This window comes from Triticum dicoccoides, chromosome 2A (genome assembly GCF_002162155.2).
Source record: "Triticum dicoccoides isolate Atlit2015 ecotype Zavitan chromosome 2A, WEW_v2.0, whole genome shotgun sequence".
NCBI lineage: Eukaryota > Viridiplantae > Streptophyta > Magnoliopsida > Poales > Poaceae > Triticum > Triticum dicoccoides.
In genome coordinates, this window is record NC_041382.1 from 341,659,548 (window position 1) to 341,677,227 (window position 17,680).

General features: G+C 46.1%; 1 protein-coding gene across 1 annotated transcript; it reads left to right on the plus strand.

The window, feature by feature from the left end:
- Window positions 1-8,838: 8,838 nt before the first annotated feature.
- LOC119354545 (small RNA 2'-O-methyltransferase-like) lies at window positions 8,839-14,293 on the plus strand. Its single transcript, XM_037621263.1, has 9 exons — window positions 8,839-9,328; window positions 9,902-9,994; window positions 10,624-11,081; window positions 11,177-11,425; window positions 11,681-12,618; window positions 12,714-12,865; window positions 12,938-13,054; window positions 13,156-13,284; window positions 13,591-14,293. Exons 1-9 carry the CDS (start codon window positions 9,074-9,076, stop codon window positions 14,026-14,028), a joined length of 2,829 nt encoding a protein of 942 aa, XP_037477160.1. The 5' UTR covers window positions 8,839-9,073; the 3' UTR covers window positions 14,029-14,293.
- The last annotated feature ends 3,387 nt before the right edge of the window (window positions 14,294-17,680 follow it).

Below are 17,680 nucleotides of genomic sequence, written 5' to 3' on the forward strand. Positions count from 1 at the left end.
GTATCCAGGAAAAAAATGGCTATCCCTGTCCCAGGGTGGGATGGCCCAACAACCAAACGCACCCTTAGACAACTTGAGGGTTGTTGATTTAAGTGGGAGTTCATTAGTAATATGATTAACTGAACCAGTTATCATGAATAGTCTAATTGTCTTCACAAATTATGTTGTAGATCAATGGCTCGCGTTGTAGCTCCCTTGAATTTTAATGTGTTCCTAGAGAAATAAAAGTTGAAAGATAATGGAAGCAACTAAGCGGACTGGGTCCATAATTTGAGAATTATCCTCGCTGCTGCACAGAAGGCTTGTGTCCTTAATGCACCGCTAGGTGAACCACCCGCTCCCAAAATTTTGGACGCTATGAACGTCTAGCAGACTAGAAGTGATGACTACACGATAGTTCAGCGCGTCATGCTTTACGGCTTAGAACCGGAGCTCCAAAGACGTTTTGAGCACCACAGAGCATATGAGATGTTCCATGAGCTAAAATTGGTAGTTCAGGCTCATGCCTGGGTTGAGAGGTATGAAACCTCCGACAAGTTCTTTAGCTGCAATATGGAGGAGAACAACTCCGTTAGCTAGCACGTACTCAAGATGTCTGGGTACTACAACCGCTTAAATCAATTGGCAGTAAATCTTCCGGATAGAGTTCTCCAATCACTGCCACCAAGCTACAAGGGCTTCGTGATGAACTATAATGTGCAAGGGATGAAGAAAACGATCCTTTGAGCTCTTCGCGATGCTTAAGGCCGCAGAGGTAGAAATCAAGAAAGAGCATCAAGTGTTGATGGTCAATAAGACCACTAGTTTCAAGGAAGGCAAGGGAAAGAAATGGAACTTCAAGAAGAATGGTAAGGCAGTTGCCACTCTCATGAAGAAACCCAAGGTTGGACCCAAACCCGAGACTAAGTGCTTCTATTGCAAGGAGAATGGTCACTGGAAGCGGAACTGACCCAAGTACTTGGAAGATAAGAAGGCTGGCAACGTCAACAAAGGTATATTTTATATATATGTTAATGATGTGTACCTTACTAGTGCTCGTAGTAGCACCTGGGGATTTGATACTGGTTCGGTTGCTCTTATTTGCAACTCGAAATAGAAGCTACAGAGTAAATGGAGACTAGCTGAGGATGAGGTACAATGCGTGTTGGAAGTGTCTCCAAGGTTGATGTGATCGCCATCGGCATGCTCCCTCTATCTTCGGGATTAGTTTTAAACCTAAATAAATGTTATTTGGTGCATGTGTTAAGCATGAACAATATATCAAGATCTTGTTTATTGCAAGAAGATTACTCATTTAAGTCTGAGAATAATGATTGTTCTATTTATATAGATAATATCTTTTATGATCATGTGCCCTTTGTGAATGGTTTATTCTTATTGAATCTCGATCATAGTAATACACATATTCATAATATTGATGCCAAAAGATACAAAGTTAATGATGATAGTTCCACATATTTGTGGCACTGCTGCTTAGGTCATACTGGTGAAAAGCGAATGGAGAAACTCCATGTTGATGGACTTTTGGAATCACTCGATTATGAATCATTTGAGACATGTGAACCATGCCTCATGGGCAAGACGACTAAAACCCCGTTTTCTGGAACAATGGAGCGGGCAAGTGACTTGTTGCAAATAATACATACTGATGTATGTGGTTTGATGAGTGTTGAAGCACGCGGTGGATATTGTTATTATCTTACCTTCAAAGATGATTTGAGTAGATACAGGTATATTTACTTGATGAAAACATGTCTAAATTTTTGAAAAGTTCAAGCAATTTTAGAATGAAGTTAAAGATCACTGTGACAAGAAGATAAAATGTCTACGATATGATCATGGAGATGAATATGTAAGTTACATGTTTGGTATGTATTTAAGACAATGCGAAATTGTTTCACAACTCACGCCACCTGGAACACCATAGTGTAATGGTGCGTCTGAACGTCATAGTTGTACTCTATTGGATATGGTGCTTTCTGTGATGTCTCTTACCATTTTGCCACTATAGTTTTGGGTCTACGCATTAGAGACAATAACATTCACTTTAAATAGGGCACCATCTAAATCCATTGAGACAACGCCGTATGAACTATGGTTTGGCAAGAAACCTATGTTGTTGCTTCTTATAGTTTGGGGATGCGACACTTACGCCTGATAAGCTCGAACCTAAAGCACAGAAGTGTGTCTTCATAGAATACCTTCCTTCTATCACAGATCCAAAGGCAAGTCTTTGTTATCAAGAACAGATTCTTTCCAAAGAAGGAGTTTTCTCTCGAAAGAAGTGAGTTGTAGAAAGGTAGAACTTGATGAGGTTATCGAACCTTTACTTGAATTGGAAGGTAGCATATCACAAAAAGTAGTTCCCGTAATGCCTACACCAACCGAAGAGGAAACTAATGATGATGATCATAAAATTTCAGATCAAGTTACAACTGAACTTCGTAGGTCGACCAGGACACGTTTCGCACCAGAGTGGTATGGTAATCCTGTCATGGAAGCCATGTTGTTGGATAACAGCGAACCTAAGAACTATGAAGAAGCAATGGTGAGCCCGGATTCCAACAAATGGCTAGAGGCCATGAAATCCGAGATAGGATCCATGTATGAGAACCAAGTATGGACTTTGGTAGACTTACCTGGTGATCATAAGGCCATTGAGAACAAATGGATCTTTAAGAAGAAGACAAATGTTGATGGTAATGTCACTGTCTATAAAGCTCGACTTGTTGCAAAGGTTTTTCGACAAGTTCAAGGAGTTGACTACGATGAGACTTTCTCACCCGTAGTGATGCTTAAGTCTATTAGAATTATGTTAGCAATTATTACATTTTTTGATTATGAAATCTGGCAGATGGATGTAAAACCGCTTTCCTTAAGGAAGAGTTGTATATTATGCAACCCAAAGGTTTTGTGGATCTTAAGGGTGCTCAAAAGGTATGCAAGATCCAACGATCCATCTATGGACTGGTGCAAGCATCCTGGAGTTGGAATATACTATTTGATGAGGTGATCAAAGTTTTTGGTTTTATACAAACTTACAGAAACTTGTATTTACAACAAAGTGAATGGGAGCTCTATAGCATTTCTGATAGTATATGTGGATGACATATTGTTGATTGGAAATGGTGTAGAATTTCTGGAAAGCATAAAGGTTGCTTGAAAGGAGTTTTTCAAAGGTAGACACTGATCCAGATGACTCGGAGTCTTGAACCGCATACGTATAGTGGAGCAGTCATTTGGAATAGCTCCGAGTGGAGCGTGGTAGCAGCATCTATAGCATGACATAGATATTTGCAAAGTACACATGGATCTGAATGTTGCACACCCGTTGCCTAAAACCTCTCTCACAAGCAAAACATGATCAAACCCCAAAACTCATTAGGTGTTAATCACATGGCGATGTGAACTAGATTATTGACTCTAGTGCAAGTGGGAGACTATTGGAAATATTCCCTAGAGGCAATAATAAATTGGTTATTATCATATTTCCCGTTCATGATAAATGTTTATTATTCATGCTAGAATTGTATTGACCAGAAACTTAAATACATGTGTGAATACATAAACTACACCATGTCCCTAGTAAGCCTCTACTAGACTAGCTCGTTGATCAAAGATGGTTAAGGTTTCCCAACCATAGACATGAGTTGTCATTTGATAACAGGATCACATCATTAGGAGAATGATGTGATGGACCAACCCAACCGTAAGCTTAGCAATAGGTCGTATCACTTAGTTATTTGCTACAACTTTCTTCATGTCAAGTATCTATTCCTAAGACCATGAGATCATGCAAGTCCCGGATACTGGAGGAATACCTTGTGTGCTATCAAACTTCACTTCATAACTGGGTGATCATAAAGATGCTCTATAGGTATCTCCGAAGGTGTTTGTTGGGTTCACATGGATCGAGACTGAGATTTGTCACTCCATTTAACGGAGAGATATCCCTGGGCCCTCTTGGTAATACAACATCATAAAGAGCTTGCAAGCAATGTGGCTAATGAGTTAGTCATGGGATCTTGTATTACAGAACGAGTAAAGAGACTTGCCGGCAACGAGATTGAACTAGGTATGGAGATACCGACGACCGAATCTCGGGCAAGTAACATATCGCCGGACAAAGGGAATTGTATACATGATTAATTGAATCATTGACATCGTGGTTCAAGCGATAAAAAATCTTCGTGGAATATGTGGGAACTAATATGGGCATCTAGGTCCTGCTATTGGTTATTGACCAGAGAGGAGTCTAGATCATGTCTACATGATTCTTGAACCCGTAGGGTCGCACGCTTAACGTTCAATAGCGCTAGGGTAGTATTGAGATATAAATAGTGGAAAGTCCGAAGGTTGTTCAAAGTCCAGGATGGGACCTGTGACGTCACTAGGAGCTCCGAAATAGTTCGAAGGTAAAGATTCATATATGGAAAGTTGTTATCGGGGTTTCGGAAAAAGTTTGTTTTTTTGGCTATTGTACCGGGAAGCTTCCAGAAGGTTCCGATGGATTCTGGAGGGGTCCAAAAGTCTATAAAGGGTTCCACCATGTCCCATACGGTAGAATGGGCTGTAGGGGGCGCCCTGGCCTTATTGGGTCAGGCGCACCAACCCCTACAAGGCCCATGCGCCCGGGGAAGGGAAACCCTAAGGGGGGCCTCCACTTGGCTTGGAGGGCACCCCTCCCCCCCGGGCGTCGCCCCCTGCCGTGGGAGGGGGGCTAGTGCTGGCACGACCCTCCCTCACCCCTATATATAGTGGGGAGGCGCAGCGGGCAGCGAACCCTTCCGGGCTTGCCCCGTCTCCTTTATGTTACTCATCCCCCATGTTCCGTCAGCGCTTGGTGAAGCCCTGTCGGAATTTCGTTGCCGCCACCACCTCCACCACCACACCGTCGTGTTGGTTCAGATCTCATCTACCTCCTCTTGCTCATTTGCTGGATCAAGGAAAGGATGTTGACAAGCCATACGTGTGCCAAACTCGGATGTGCTGTTCGTTCGGCATTAGATTGGATTGGATCGTGATTGGATCGTCAAGAGTACGACTACATCAACCATGTTATGACGCTAACACTTTCGGTCTACAAGGGTATGTAGACACACTTGTCTCTCGTTGTTATACATATCCTAGATTATATCTTGGGTGTTTCGTAGATTTTTTTTTCAATTTTCATGCAATGTTCCCCATCACCCGAAGCCACAACACCCCACCGAGCAAAGCCGAATTATTCGGACCAAAACCCGGATCATCCGGACCCACGACAGCTGCTACGACACAGCCGGACGATCCAGACGACGCCGAGATCATCCATACCTCCAACGCCGGATCATCTGAACCACCTCCCGGATCATCCGGACCACCTCCCAGATTATCCGGACCGTGCCTGCATGCATGACTTGGGCCGAGGCCCATGTACCTTTATCTACCCCTGGACTATATATACTCCTCCTCCACCTACGTTTTAGGATTAGCATTGTGATAGCTCAAGATAGAGATAGAGATTTTCTCATCCACTTACCCATACTCCCGTGGAGATCAAGGCCTCCATGTGAGAAGATCCCCCAAGTGGATTCAAGACCCCTTCATGGGAAGATCCTCCTAGGATTCAAGACCTCTCTCTTCCATGGATTGGGATGAACTAGCTACCTTATGTATCCTCTTGTGTTGACTTTAGATCTTTGTATCTCCTCTTGTGTATGTGGATTTATCACATGTATGATTTGGATCTTGTTGATTGAGTGATTTCCCTCTCGTGTTCTTTGTGTTCTTCTCGGGATCCCCTCCAATTCGTGAAAGATTGGCCCTAGGAGTTCCACTCCACATCAGGATCACTTTCCGTCTCCTGGACGAAGATTTCAACATCACCTTTCAGGAGTGGTGTAATTACTTTGGCTTCATCAAGAGATGCAACCTCATGTAAACTATTGTGAATATCAGGTAAAGTACATATGTTTCTCTAGAAACTAGCAAGGCATTCATTGCCAACCAAGGATGTACGGGATCATAGGAAAATGTCCACCATCAGTACTTGCGCTCTTTGTGGCGCGGTTGACTCCTGGAGACACTCGTTGCTCGAGTGCAACATGGCAAGGTGCGTGCTGACACTTGTTGATGGGGAGTTGGTGGAGCATTTATGCGAGACAACTGAACCTAAGTGCCAAGCAGTGGTTATTCGCGATGATTGATTCATTATCACATGAGGCATTTATTAAGCCGTCAGTCACCTTATGGTGGGCACGGAGGAAAGTCATACACGAAGTGGTCTTTTAAAGCTCTCCTGCCACTCATGAGTTCATTAAAAGATTTATATCAAAATTGGAGATGAAAATAGAGAAGGAGACAAGGGCGCCAACTGAGATCAGAAGAACAATGGCGAGGCCTAGAGCACCACCCCGGGGTTATGCGAAAATCCATGTTGATGCAAGCGTGGCAAAGTCCGAGTTGAGAGGAGCAGCATCCGCAGTGTGTCGAGATGATGTTGGGCGATATTTGGCTAGCTCCTCTCTGGTTGTCCGGGGAATCATTGATGTAGCTACACTCGAGGCAATGGCATGCAGAAAAGTTTTGGATCTTGCAGAAGACTTGATGATTCAAAAAATTATAATTGCCTCTGACTCAAAGCAGGTGGTGAAACGACACTAAAAGAGGGACTAGCGACAGTTATGGTTGTATCATTGACGAGATTAAGCAGCGAGCTAGTTTAGTTAATTGTAAGTTTACTTTTGAAGGTCGGACATCAAACACTGGTACAAATAGGTTAGCTAAGTTTTCAAACATTCTTGATAAGAGGCGACATCTATGGTCCATCCATTCCCATGATTCTTTTTATACCACTTCATGTGAACTATGATTAATAAAGCTTAGCTATAGCAAAATAAATTATAAATGTGACTAATATTTTGGAATTTACAAATTCTTCAGGTGTTCAACACACTAGGAACGGAGTACTAGTGATCTTCTCTGCCATAAGGGCATCTCCAGCCGTTGGCCTCTCAGGGGGCGTCTAAAAGCGCTGCCTGGGGTGAGCCGGCGCAAAAAATGACCCTGGGGGCGAGTCGGTCCCCAGCCGTCGGCCCCCAGGCCATCCCCAGGCGCGTATTAAAATAAAAAAAAGAACCGTTCGGCAAAGTTATGATAAAAACTAGTTAAATTTCGGTCAAACATGGCAAATTTCGGCGAAATTCGCGCATTTTCATTACATTAACCTAATCTAAAAAAGAAAGGGGCTGAAGTCGTCGCCGCCGTCGCCGCCATCGTCGTCGTCGGCCTTCTCCTCCTTCACGCGGGCACCCCTGCTGGACCCCTGCCCGGCGTCGCCATGGCGGACTGGTGGCGGCGCATCGTCGCCGTCGTCGTCGCTGTCGCAGATGACGACGACTCCGCCTTCGTCGCGGCCGTGTCAACGCTCCGCGAAGCGAAGCAGGGCGGCGCGCTGGCGCTCCTTCGCCTTCTCCGGGCGCTCCTTCTCCATAGCTATGGAGTCCCTGCGCGCCCATTCCAGGGCCACGTCGTCGTCGTCGAGCTCCGTCGTCACCGGCGCGGCCGGCTCCTTCTTCACCGGCGCGAGCCCCGGCTTTGTCTTTGGCTTGACGAAGCGCGGAGGAGGAGCCGACGAGCAGGCGCGCCGGCCGCCCTCGTTGATGACGATGCCGGCGCTGCGAGTGCGCCGGCCGAGCGGCGTCTCCGTCGCAGGCTCGGCCTTGACGCCGAGCAGGGCCGGAGTGCCGGAGGAGTGCGATGAAGATCGGGAGGAGGAAGAAGAGGAGGACCCGAACCTCCTTGGCGCCCATGGCCCGACGCATCGGTGCTGCGCCGGGGCGGCCGCCCTCGCCGGGTACGCCAACGGCGGATCGTTGCCGCCCTCGAGGTACGTCAGCACGCCCTCGAGTGTGCGGCCGGGGACACCCCACCACAGGTGGCCCCCTCGCTGTTCTGCCGGCCGCCAACCATCGGTGCGCCGTTGATGGACGCCAAGCGCTGCTGCTGGCGGCGCTCGAAATACGCCGCCCAAGCCACGTGGTTGTCAGCGGCGTACTGGGGGAGGGAGAGTTGGGTGTCGGTGAGGGAGGCGCGCACGACCTCGACTTCCTCGATGAAGTACTGCGGCTTCGTCACGGCGTCGGGCAACGGGAGAATGGGCACTCCCCCGGCGCTGAGCCTCCACCCCGTCGGCCCGGCGCGCATGTCCGGCGGCGCCGGGATGTTCGCGTGGAACAGGAGTCAGGACTCCTGTTCGCGGAGCGAACAGCGGTCGAAGCCGTTGGCCGCCGCCTCGTCTCCAGGGTAGCGTTCCGCCATGGCGACGGGCTCGGGAGAGGTAGAAAGATAGAGGGAGGGGCTGGGCGGCGGCGCTCGGGAGAGGTAGGGAGAGGGAGGAGCTGGGCGGCGGCGAGGGGCGGGGCTGGTGTGGGCACAGGCGAGTGCAGGCCACCGGCTATATAGCCGCGCCGCACCCGTGTGTACGCGTGCGAGGGAGGGGAGGCGTCGGCGCACCGTCCCGTGACGCGCCGCCCGTGAGGAATCAATGGCAAGGCTGACCGGCGGCAGCCTTGGCATTGATTCCCCGCGGGAAGAGGCCGTTGGGGGAAAACGAGGCGTCGTGTCGCTGACGCGGCGGACCCGCGGCTGTTTCGTTCCAAAACAGTTCGCCCCGGCGCCCCCGGGCGCCCCCAGCGCGCCGGGTTCGGCCTGGGTCCGCCGACGCTGTTTTCGGCCCAGGCCGGCAAAAATCGGACTCCTAAAGGCGCGACTGGACCGTTTTTTTAACGCCGGCGTGAAAAAATCGCCTGGAAAGGCCTTCTTGGGGCGCGGCTAGACATGCCCAAAACCCCACCGGACGGAAGCGCCCCCTCGAGGCCTCGACTCCTCTTCACGGTTGGGGTTTAACTCCTCCACTAATTCGTGACCCGTCCTTTCCCCTCCGATTCCATTCCCACCCCTCGGCCGCAAATTCATTCTTTTCCGCTCTCATCCATCGATCGATTCTGGCTGTGGAGGATTTGGAGGATTTGGGCGCGGCTGCCTGTGGCGGTGGTGAGGCGGCGGGGGTCGATCGAAGCCGAGACGAGTCGCAATGCCGACGGCGACGGCGACGGCGACGCCCAAGGCGGTGATCCACCAGCGGTACGGCGCCAAGGCCGTCTACAGGGTGGATGAGGTGCGGGAGGCCGTTGACGGCGTCTGCCCCGGCCTCGCGCTGCCGCAGAGCACCAGGTGCGTCTACCGCTGCCAGCTCGACATCCCCGGGGTGCTCAGCGTCTCCACCCCGGGGACCTTCGTCAGGAAGAAGGACGCCGAGCAGGCCGCCGCGCAGATCGCCATCGAAAAGGTAAACCGGTTAGGGCTGGTGGCGGCGTGGGATTCTGCTTCCTCCCTATGCATGTAGGTTGCCAAGTTTTCTATGGCTGGGGCTTTAGGGTGTGTTTGTAACATTATTAAGCTGTGATTCTATACTGTATAAATATAAACAGTCTGTAGTGTATGATCCGGGCACTGCGTCTCTCCCTCCTGCAGCTTACCTGAAAAGGGGGACAAGGACTAGTTGCAATTCTCTAGATTCAGTTGTTTCTTTCTGGCATGCAGTGCCCCATTATGTTTAGGCAGCAATGTTATCTTGTATCTTAGATACGAACATTTGGCTTCTGAGGTCAGTAACCCAGTTTGGAGAATCCATCCTTGGTGAATGAGTTGTGTACTGTAGCCCATCTTTCGTCGCCCTTTCTACTGACAATTCTCATAAACAATGATCAGGTACTTCAGTAAGAAGGTGTGCAATTACCTAGTTCCTTTGTGCGATAGGTTAGCTAGCTAGCTATTTGGCATGTATAACATAGTTCCATGATGTACAATGTTCTTCATACTATGGACAAGTTCTGATAACCATTTGTTTTTTCTATTGTAGCTTGGTATTCAGCCCACATCAAATATCCCTAATACACCCGAAGAAGCTTGGGAGGAACTTATTAGTCGGATATCTTACTTTTTTACAGATGAGGTCTGTATTTTTGCCTGATCTTGGTATTGTATCTTCAAATTTAAGATTTAAGTTATGTACAAATGTAAGTTCATAGGAAGAAAAGTACTCCCTCCGTAAAGAAATATAAGAGCGTTTAGATCACTAAAGTAGTGATCTAAACGCTCTTATATTTCTTTACGGAGGGAGTAGATTGGCATTTTCTTGGTGTTGCCCATTTCAGGGGAACTCTATGTTCTCCTCTCCTGGCACTGGGATCCTTGCATTTGATGGCTAGCTTGTTTTTGTAGTGCATAATTAATAACTATTGTTAATATTTTTATAAGAGTTTGATAATGAGGATCTTTATTGAAGCGATATATCTTGTTTATGGTTATCTGCCGTAAACGACAGACTGATAGAACATACTGCCAATTTTTTCTTTGGGCACTTTTGTGTTCATGTTTTTACACTCTCTGACAATTCTCTATCATGTCCGAGCACATGTTTCTATATGGTTTATCTAAATATAGGTCTTGAAGTCTCAATCATTTTCCCTATGAATTATCGATGTTAATTGAAGCACACATTTATTTGTCTACGATATCCTTCTGAGTTCTGATTATTCAATACCTATCCTAACAAGGCTATACTTCTATGCTTCATTTCAGAACTTCCCCACATCATCTCATCCTCTTGTTGGGCACTTGAGTGTGACACTCAGAAGAACTGGGGATTTCCTTGGAAAGATACCTATTTCAGCTATTGTTGCTTGTGATGTTAAGGTCCAGACATTGTGTAAAATTATTGACCCTAAGGCAGAATTTGATCCTCTCTTGGTTCTTTCGATGATCTATAATGCCGCCAAACAATCTCCTGGTGTATCTGTTAGTAACAGAAACTTCTGGATTCAGAGTCAAAGGCCTTATTCCTCTGAGGCTGTTGATTTGGCACTTCAGTGCTGGTCTGGTATTTCAGATCCCATAAGAGTAGAAGCAGTTCTTATTCCTTGTGCGATGGAGGATGAACCTAAGATGGTAAGCCTTAATATATCAGAGAATGAACATTACATGGGTGATATAGCATTGAAGCTCTCTGCAACCGACTCATCTCATGTCCTTGTCTCAAGGTCAGTACAGAGTCAGTGATTCGTGAAGTCTTGACTTCTTAACCTTTACAGAGAATTGGTTGTGCTGACAGTTTAAAGTATTTTTCTTACTACAGAACAGTTGACAAAGCATCCTCTGAGATGAGGTTTTATTTCCCAGCTCCGGATGTACAATTTGTTTCTGATTTATCAAAACAATTGGTGGATGATCGTGGAGATCGCAATATGAACTGTGTAATAAATAAGCGAGCTTCCTATATTTCTGGCCAAACAATTTATGGAGATGCAGTTTTGGCAAATGTGGGATACACAAGGAGAGATACAGAACTTCAAACTGATCATGTCAATCTATGTACCTATTACAGGTACAAGCTTGTTGACGGTTTCACTTGTATGCTATATGTTTGCAGCAAGACTGCAATCTGTTATGAATAAGTGATACACCAGCTAACAATCTATAGGGAATCGTAATCTAGCTGTAGATGCCGGTCATTCATCAGTTTCTCTCCATTGTGTTCTACTTATCTTCATTTTGAGACTGCTTTTCTCTATCTTTTAGGAACTACCCTTTCTCGCTCTATTTTATATTTTGTTTAGGTAACATGCTTTTGGATCCTCAGGATTCTTCTGAGAAAATTACCTGATGGAATTTACAAGATCTCCAAGGACTCGATTCTTGTGGCAGAGCTTCCGTGTGTTTATACTCGTACCAGTTGGAAAGGCCCCTCTCCACGAGATCTCCTTTGTTCTTTCTGTCGCCTCCAGAGGCTATCAGAACCCTATTTCGCTGCCAATAGGGTAAGTGCATCCTGTAATGTCCTAGGATCAGCTGTGGGCTCTGAAGAGATGGGGTCACTAAAAGCAACCGCAGGAAATCAGTGCGCAAATGATGGAAGGATTGCCAAGGAAAACCCAGACATGTTCAAGTGCTCTGTCAAAATATATTCAAAGAAGAGGGACCTTTTACTAGAGTATTCTACAGATTATAGCTGGAGCAAGGAAACTGATGCTATTCAGAATTCTGCGTTGAAGGTCTTGATTTGGTTCAATCGTTATTTTAAGCAGCTGAACACGCCTGTGGAGAAGCTATATCTTCCTAAGAGCACTGATGGCTTCACGATATATCCGAATATATTTTTACAAGAATTTGCAATGTGCTTATCTGTCTATGGCAAGACAAGTGGTGGTGATTCAAGAACATGCAGCGCAGTTGGATATTTTTCTATGGATACATCATATCAGCAGCTTGAAAGCAGTGCATTTTTAACAGACATTGATGGTCAAGATTCTGGCGTTTTTCCATCCCATGGATCGTTGGCTTGCATAAGCTACAGTGCTCACCTGTTTATGAAGGACAGCAGAAAGAGATACCTCCTAGAAGTCAATAATGAGTTTGAGTTTGAGATAGGGGCTGGAGCTGTTAGGAATCAGCTTGAATCATGTGCAACTCAACTCTCAGTTAATCAAAGTGCATGCTTTGTAGATCAACTGTCTGATAGGGATTTGAGCCTGGCTGCAGCTTGTGAGTTGTCACTGGACCTTTCCAAGATATGTAGAGGTGAGCTACCTATATCAATAGCTCAATCTGACAGTTATCTACGATTGTTGGAATCGGGCTTCAACATCCTTTCTACATTTTGAACATCTTTGCAGACAGCTGCGTCTTGGAGTTCTCCGTAAAGGTGTTACAAGTAACTGAACCTTTAGAAGATAGAATGGAGAAGGCCTTGTTCAATCCCCCTTTATCTAAACAGAGGGTTGAATTTGCTGTTCGGCACATCAACCAGCTGCATGCTACAACATTGGTGAATGTTACTTTCATCCTAGTTCCTTATTTACAAGTATTGGCTTGTCACTGTTAAAGCTGAATTTTTCAGGTTGATTTTGGTTGTGGATCTGGTAGCCTTCTTGACTCACTGTTAGAGCATCCAACAACCCTTGAAAAAATTGTTGGTGTTGATATTTCTCGAAAGGGTCTTACGAGAGCGGCAAAGGTTCAAAGTCATGTTCTAATAATTGTTTACTCTTTGAACCATTTTTTTTCCTTTTCAATGATTTATATTTGGATTTGTTTCACCTCTATCTGACATTGCAGAGCCTTCATCAGAAGCTTAGCAAGAAACTCTTGTTACAAAGTAGTGTTCCAACAGCTGTGCTCTATCATGGATCAGTAACAGATTTTGATTCTCGCTTATATGGGTTTGATATTGGCACCTGTCTTGAGGTAGCTGAGTACTCCTTTTGAACTGTTTGTATCTTCTGGTTTGGTTTTGTTATATAAAATGGTATGCTTGGTTTTGTTCTAGAATTGATCTGGGCATATGGGTTGTTAGTTCCTGATGTGGATTTGATCTAGAATTACTGTAGGAGTGAACGCGGGAGTTAGTTCCTTTATGTGTAAGACAACATACCTGAAGGACGTTTGTAACCAGTACCCATGCTACATAAAATGTACCCGGAAATGCTTCTACATATCTTGTATGTTGGTTTTGTTTAGGGACTTTTTTCGACTAACCGAAGTAAACTGCAGGTGATTGAGCATGTGGAGGAGGACCAAGCAAGTTTATTTGGCAACATTGTATTGAGTTCATTCTGTCCGGCGGTGCTCATTGTTTCCACACCCAACTACGAATACAACCCTATCCTCCAGAGGTCAGCTTTGCCAAACAAGGAAGAGAAACGGGAACAAGACGCTGGGTCTTGCAAGTTCCGCAACCATGACCACAAGTTTGAATGGACGAGGTCCCAGTTCCAGCACTGGGCTACTGGCCTCGCTGCAAGCCACAACTACTGTGTGGAGTTCAGTGGCGTTGGCGGCTCGAGCGACGAACCTGGCTATGCTTCCCAGATTGCTGTTTTCAGAAGATTGGCGAGAGATCAAGGTGAATCTTCCCTGAACGAGGATGATTCGCATCAACCTTATGAAGTTCTCTGGGAATGGCCTAACGCATCTATATCGTCTCACTGAGTTTGGGCGGAGGTAATAGTACCTGACTCACCGACCTCCTATCCGAGATGATGAGACTATCCGAGATGATGAGACTGCTTCTTACTAACTTGTCAGTTCGATACTCCACCCAGAGTGTGTTGCTGGATATCTACCGCGTTGAACTAAATAGTTGCAGTAGCTGCTCCGAACCTATCCCTTGCGATGGCTCTAATCCCTGTAGAAAACTGAATATTCTGTACTGGGCAAAATGACTATCTGGCTATTTTTCGCTTTTGCTTTTGCATGATGAAGAAAGAGTAGACATGGTGCCGAGCAAACGGAGGACGCTTGGCGTCGGTTGATCGATCGGTCTCCCCAGCCGTCGATGGCAGCTGCGTGTATGCTCAGGATCGTAGGTCCCGCCCGTCGCCGCGAAAAAAAAAACCTCCAGCTGTTATGTCGCCCATCGCAGCAGCACCATCCGCAGTCGCAAGGCTTGCCGCTCTCAGCAGAGCTCCGCGCTTGCTTCTTTGACATTTTCGACGGTGCTCCTCCATCAATTGTTACGTTGCCCATGATTTGTCATCGCAACAGCACCACCCGTGGTCGCAACACCGTGGCTTGTCGCTCAGTAACGCGAACACATAAATCCCACCGATACGAGTATCGGTATAGGGCGATACGGATATGTAAATTTGCCATTTTGAAAAAGTGTCGACACGGTGATACGTTTTACTATTTTTTAATTCAATCAACATGTTGAACATGCACTCTTTGCATATACGTATATAGGTCTTCTCGCAAAAATAATAATCATATATAGGTCTGGGTTATGTACATTGCACCTGTCATGTCTCTTTCTCCTCTGTAACTTGTTGTATCTTGGGAGACAAGACACTAAACGCACCCTCTAAGTGAGTGAATCAAGCATAAAGAGAAAAAGAAAAAAAAGAAGATATTCACACGAATCTCAATGTAAAATCAATGACATATGACTTAGATGTGCAATACTTATGACACATCTAGATGTGCTTTAACAAAACTGATCTATATATGTGCCTAGTGCACGATCAATGGAAATTATCGATGGACACAGTCCCTCTCCTCCTAACTTGCAAAACATAGAGTATAGAGTTGAATTCAGAATGTCAATTGTCATCTTTGTACATGTGTGGATTCCATGGCTCCCTACCTCCTTCAGCAAATCAGTAGAACCTCTAAAGTAACTACTCAAAGCAACATGATCACATTAGTTACATTTTCATTTAGTGTTCTCCCCTCCATGTGATTTCTCTATAACACATGTGATGTGAAGCATCCTAGGGTCATCCCCATGGACATGTCATCGTCATCCGAGGCACGAGTGGACCGATGACAAGAGCTCGTGCAAGAGCAATCGAATCCAAGGTTAACTCGCTCCTCTTTGGACCTTCACTTTCCGCATGTGAGATATGTCTACTACCTCAAATGTATATGCTATGCATGATCAGGAACCAAGAGAAAAACCATGGAACAGCTAGGAGCATTGGACGAGAAGGCGGAACACGAGGAGCAAGAGAAGTGTCGGCATGCTACAGGCACCAGACGTCCGACACGATGCAGACCCGCCAGCTAGAAGAACCACAGCTGTGGCACACCACAGCGCCCGGACAACCGGCGAACATCGGATGTCCGACACTCGTCAGCCACCAGACCACCGACCCTGTCCGAATATCCGGTCCCACATGTCCATCGAAGAAACGTCGAAAATCTGACGACTTCCAGACGTCCGGGCGCCCGCGAGCCACCGGACAACCGGAACCCACCAGACGTCCGGTACCTGCCTGCGCGCAGAGACTCGGGTCGAGGCCCATGTACCCCTCTCTCCCACCAGACTAATATACTCTTCTCCCACCTCGAGTTAGGGTTAGCAAAGTTTAGAGCTCATTTAAGATAAGAGTTTTGCTCATCCACCTACCACTCCCATGGAGTTTAAGACCTTCATGTGAGAAGATCCCCCAAGTGGATTCAAGACCCCTTTCATGGGAAGATCCTTCTAGGATTCAAGACCTCTCTCCTTCATGGATTGGGATGAACTAGCTACCCTTTGTACCCTCTTGTGTTGACTTTGAATCTTTGTATCTCCTTATGTGTATGTGGATTTAGCGTATGTGTGATTGGATCTTGTCTTCTTGAGAGTTCTTCTTGTGTTCTTTATGAACACAAGGGAAGACTACGAGGCGAGCACTACCAAGAAGAAGCTTTGGCGCCAACACCAAGGCGAACGACTACAAGCGAGGGCGACACTTCAATCTTCGGAAGCCCCTCAGGGGAGATAGTCGAGCATGGGAAATTCCCTTCGGCCATAGCGGCGAGCTACAAGGTGCCACGTTATACAGGCCTCCTACAACAACACAGTGACAAGACGGTTGAGCATGGGTCATCCTTTCGACCACATCGAGTAGCACTAACCTCTTCGATAACATGAAGATGACGCCCACATGGGATTCCTACTTGGAGTCAAGCTACGAGATCGCACATGAGACACTCTGTTTGGTATCGGAGGAGAGTGATGATTTGCCACATCCTACGTCATTCATCTTTGGAGGCGTTACAAATGTGTAGGTTGAGCATGGGACTATCCCTTCAACCAAGGCGACGAACGGAGTTGAGTATGGAGACATTTGCACATACATCTATCTGACACCCACATATGACGAGATGCCCCAATTCCCATGTGAGGAGAGCCACCACCCCATGAGTGATATGTTGACTCCACCATATGTGACATTGAGTGCATTTCCTATGAGAGGATGAGTGTGACCACCACGAGCCCCACACACAAGAACATGCCACACATCCTATGTGAGGTTGAGAGCCATCACCACCATTTAAGTGACTCGAGAAACCATACGAGTGAGTGCATCGTAGTGGGAGTGAGTGAGCCACAACACTTAGTGAGTGAGGTAGTTGAGAGGGCACATGAGGTCACTATGATTTTTAACAACTTAACTTCTACTCCAACTGTGTTCTCTTTGGTGCTAGATCTCCTACAACATGAAGCGCCAATCCTCGATGAGCCCATACCTCCAATGGGCAAAATGATGGCCATGGTGGACGATGATGCACCCCCCCCACATGGTTCCATGAAGTCGGCGAAGATATTGACCAAGTGTCAATTTTTGCAACCTCACCTACAACACATGAGCGGAGCTCTAAAGGTAACATAAGTGATGGTACTTCGCTTGTCCCCCTAGTGGACTATCTTGAAAATGATTGATTGCATGATGTTGATCACCTTATGGATTCACCACATACTATATCTTCTACATGCTTAGATGTGCCACCCATTTATGATGATTATGATGACGAGCATGTCAAATTTCCTACTTGTGATGCTATGTCCCATAGGATATCATGAGAAAATTCTATTGGTCACATCATGTTCGACAACCTGCTAAATTTGTCATATGCTATGAGTGGGATTTCCCCTATTGCATCATTACAAACTCAACATAGTAACTATGCATAACCAATTAAAATAAATCTCATTTGCACTTATGTCATAGATGACGAGATCCTGGTTATTGGTATTTTCTTCTCTTACGATGATATTGCTAAACTCCCTTTGCAAAATTTGTGCAATTCATCCCGTATGCTATGCCATAGAAATGACTGTGCATCGCATGATTCCATACATTGTGTGCATCAT

Bases quoted from the DNA above. Each gene is read 5' to 3' on its own strand.
- LOC119354545 (XM_037621263.1), top strand. From the start codon at position 9,074: ATGCCGACGGCGACGGCGACGGCGACGCCCAAGGCGGTGATCCACCAG. The intron at 9,995-10,623 runs GTCTGTATTTTT...GCTTCATTTCAG, and splicing joins CTTACTTTTTTACAGATGAG to AACTTCCCCACATCATCTCA. The intron at 13,055-13,155 runs GTTCAAAGTCAT...CTGACATTGCAG, and splicing joins GTCTTACGAGAGCGGCAAAG to AGCCTTCATCAGAAGCTTAG.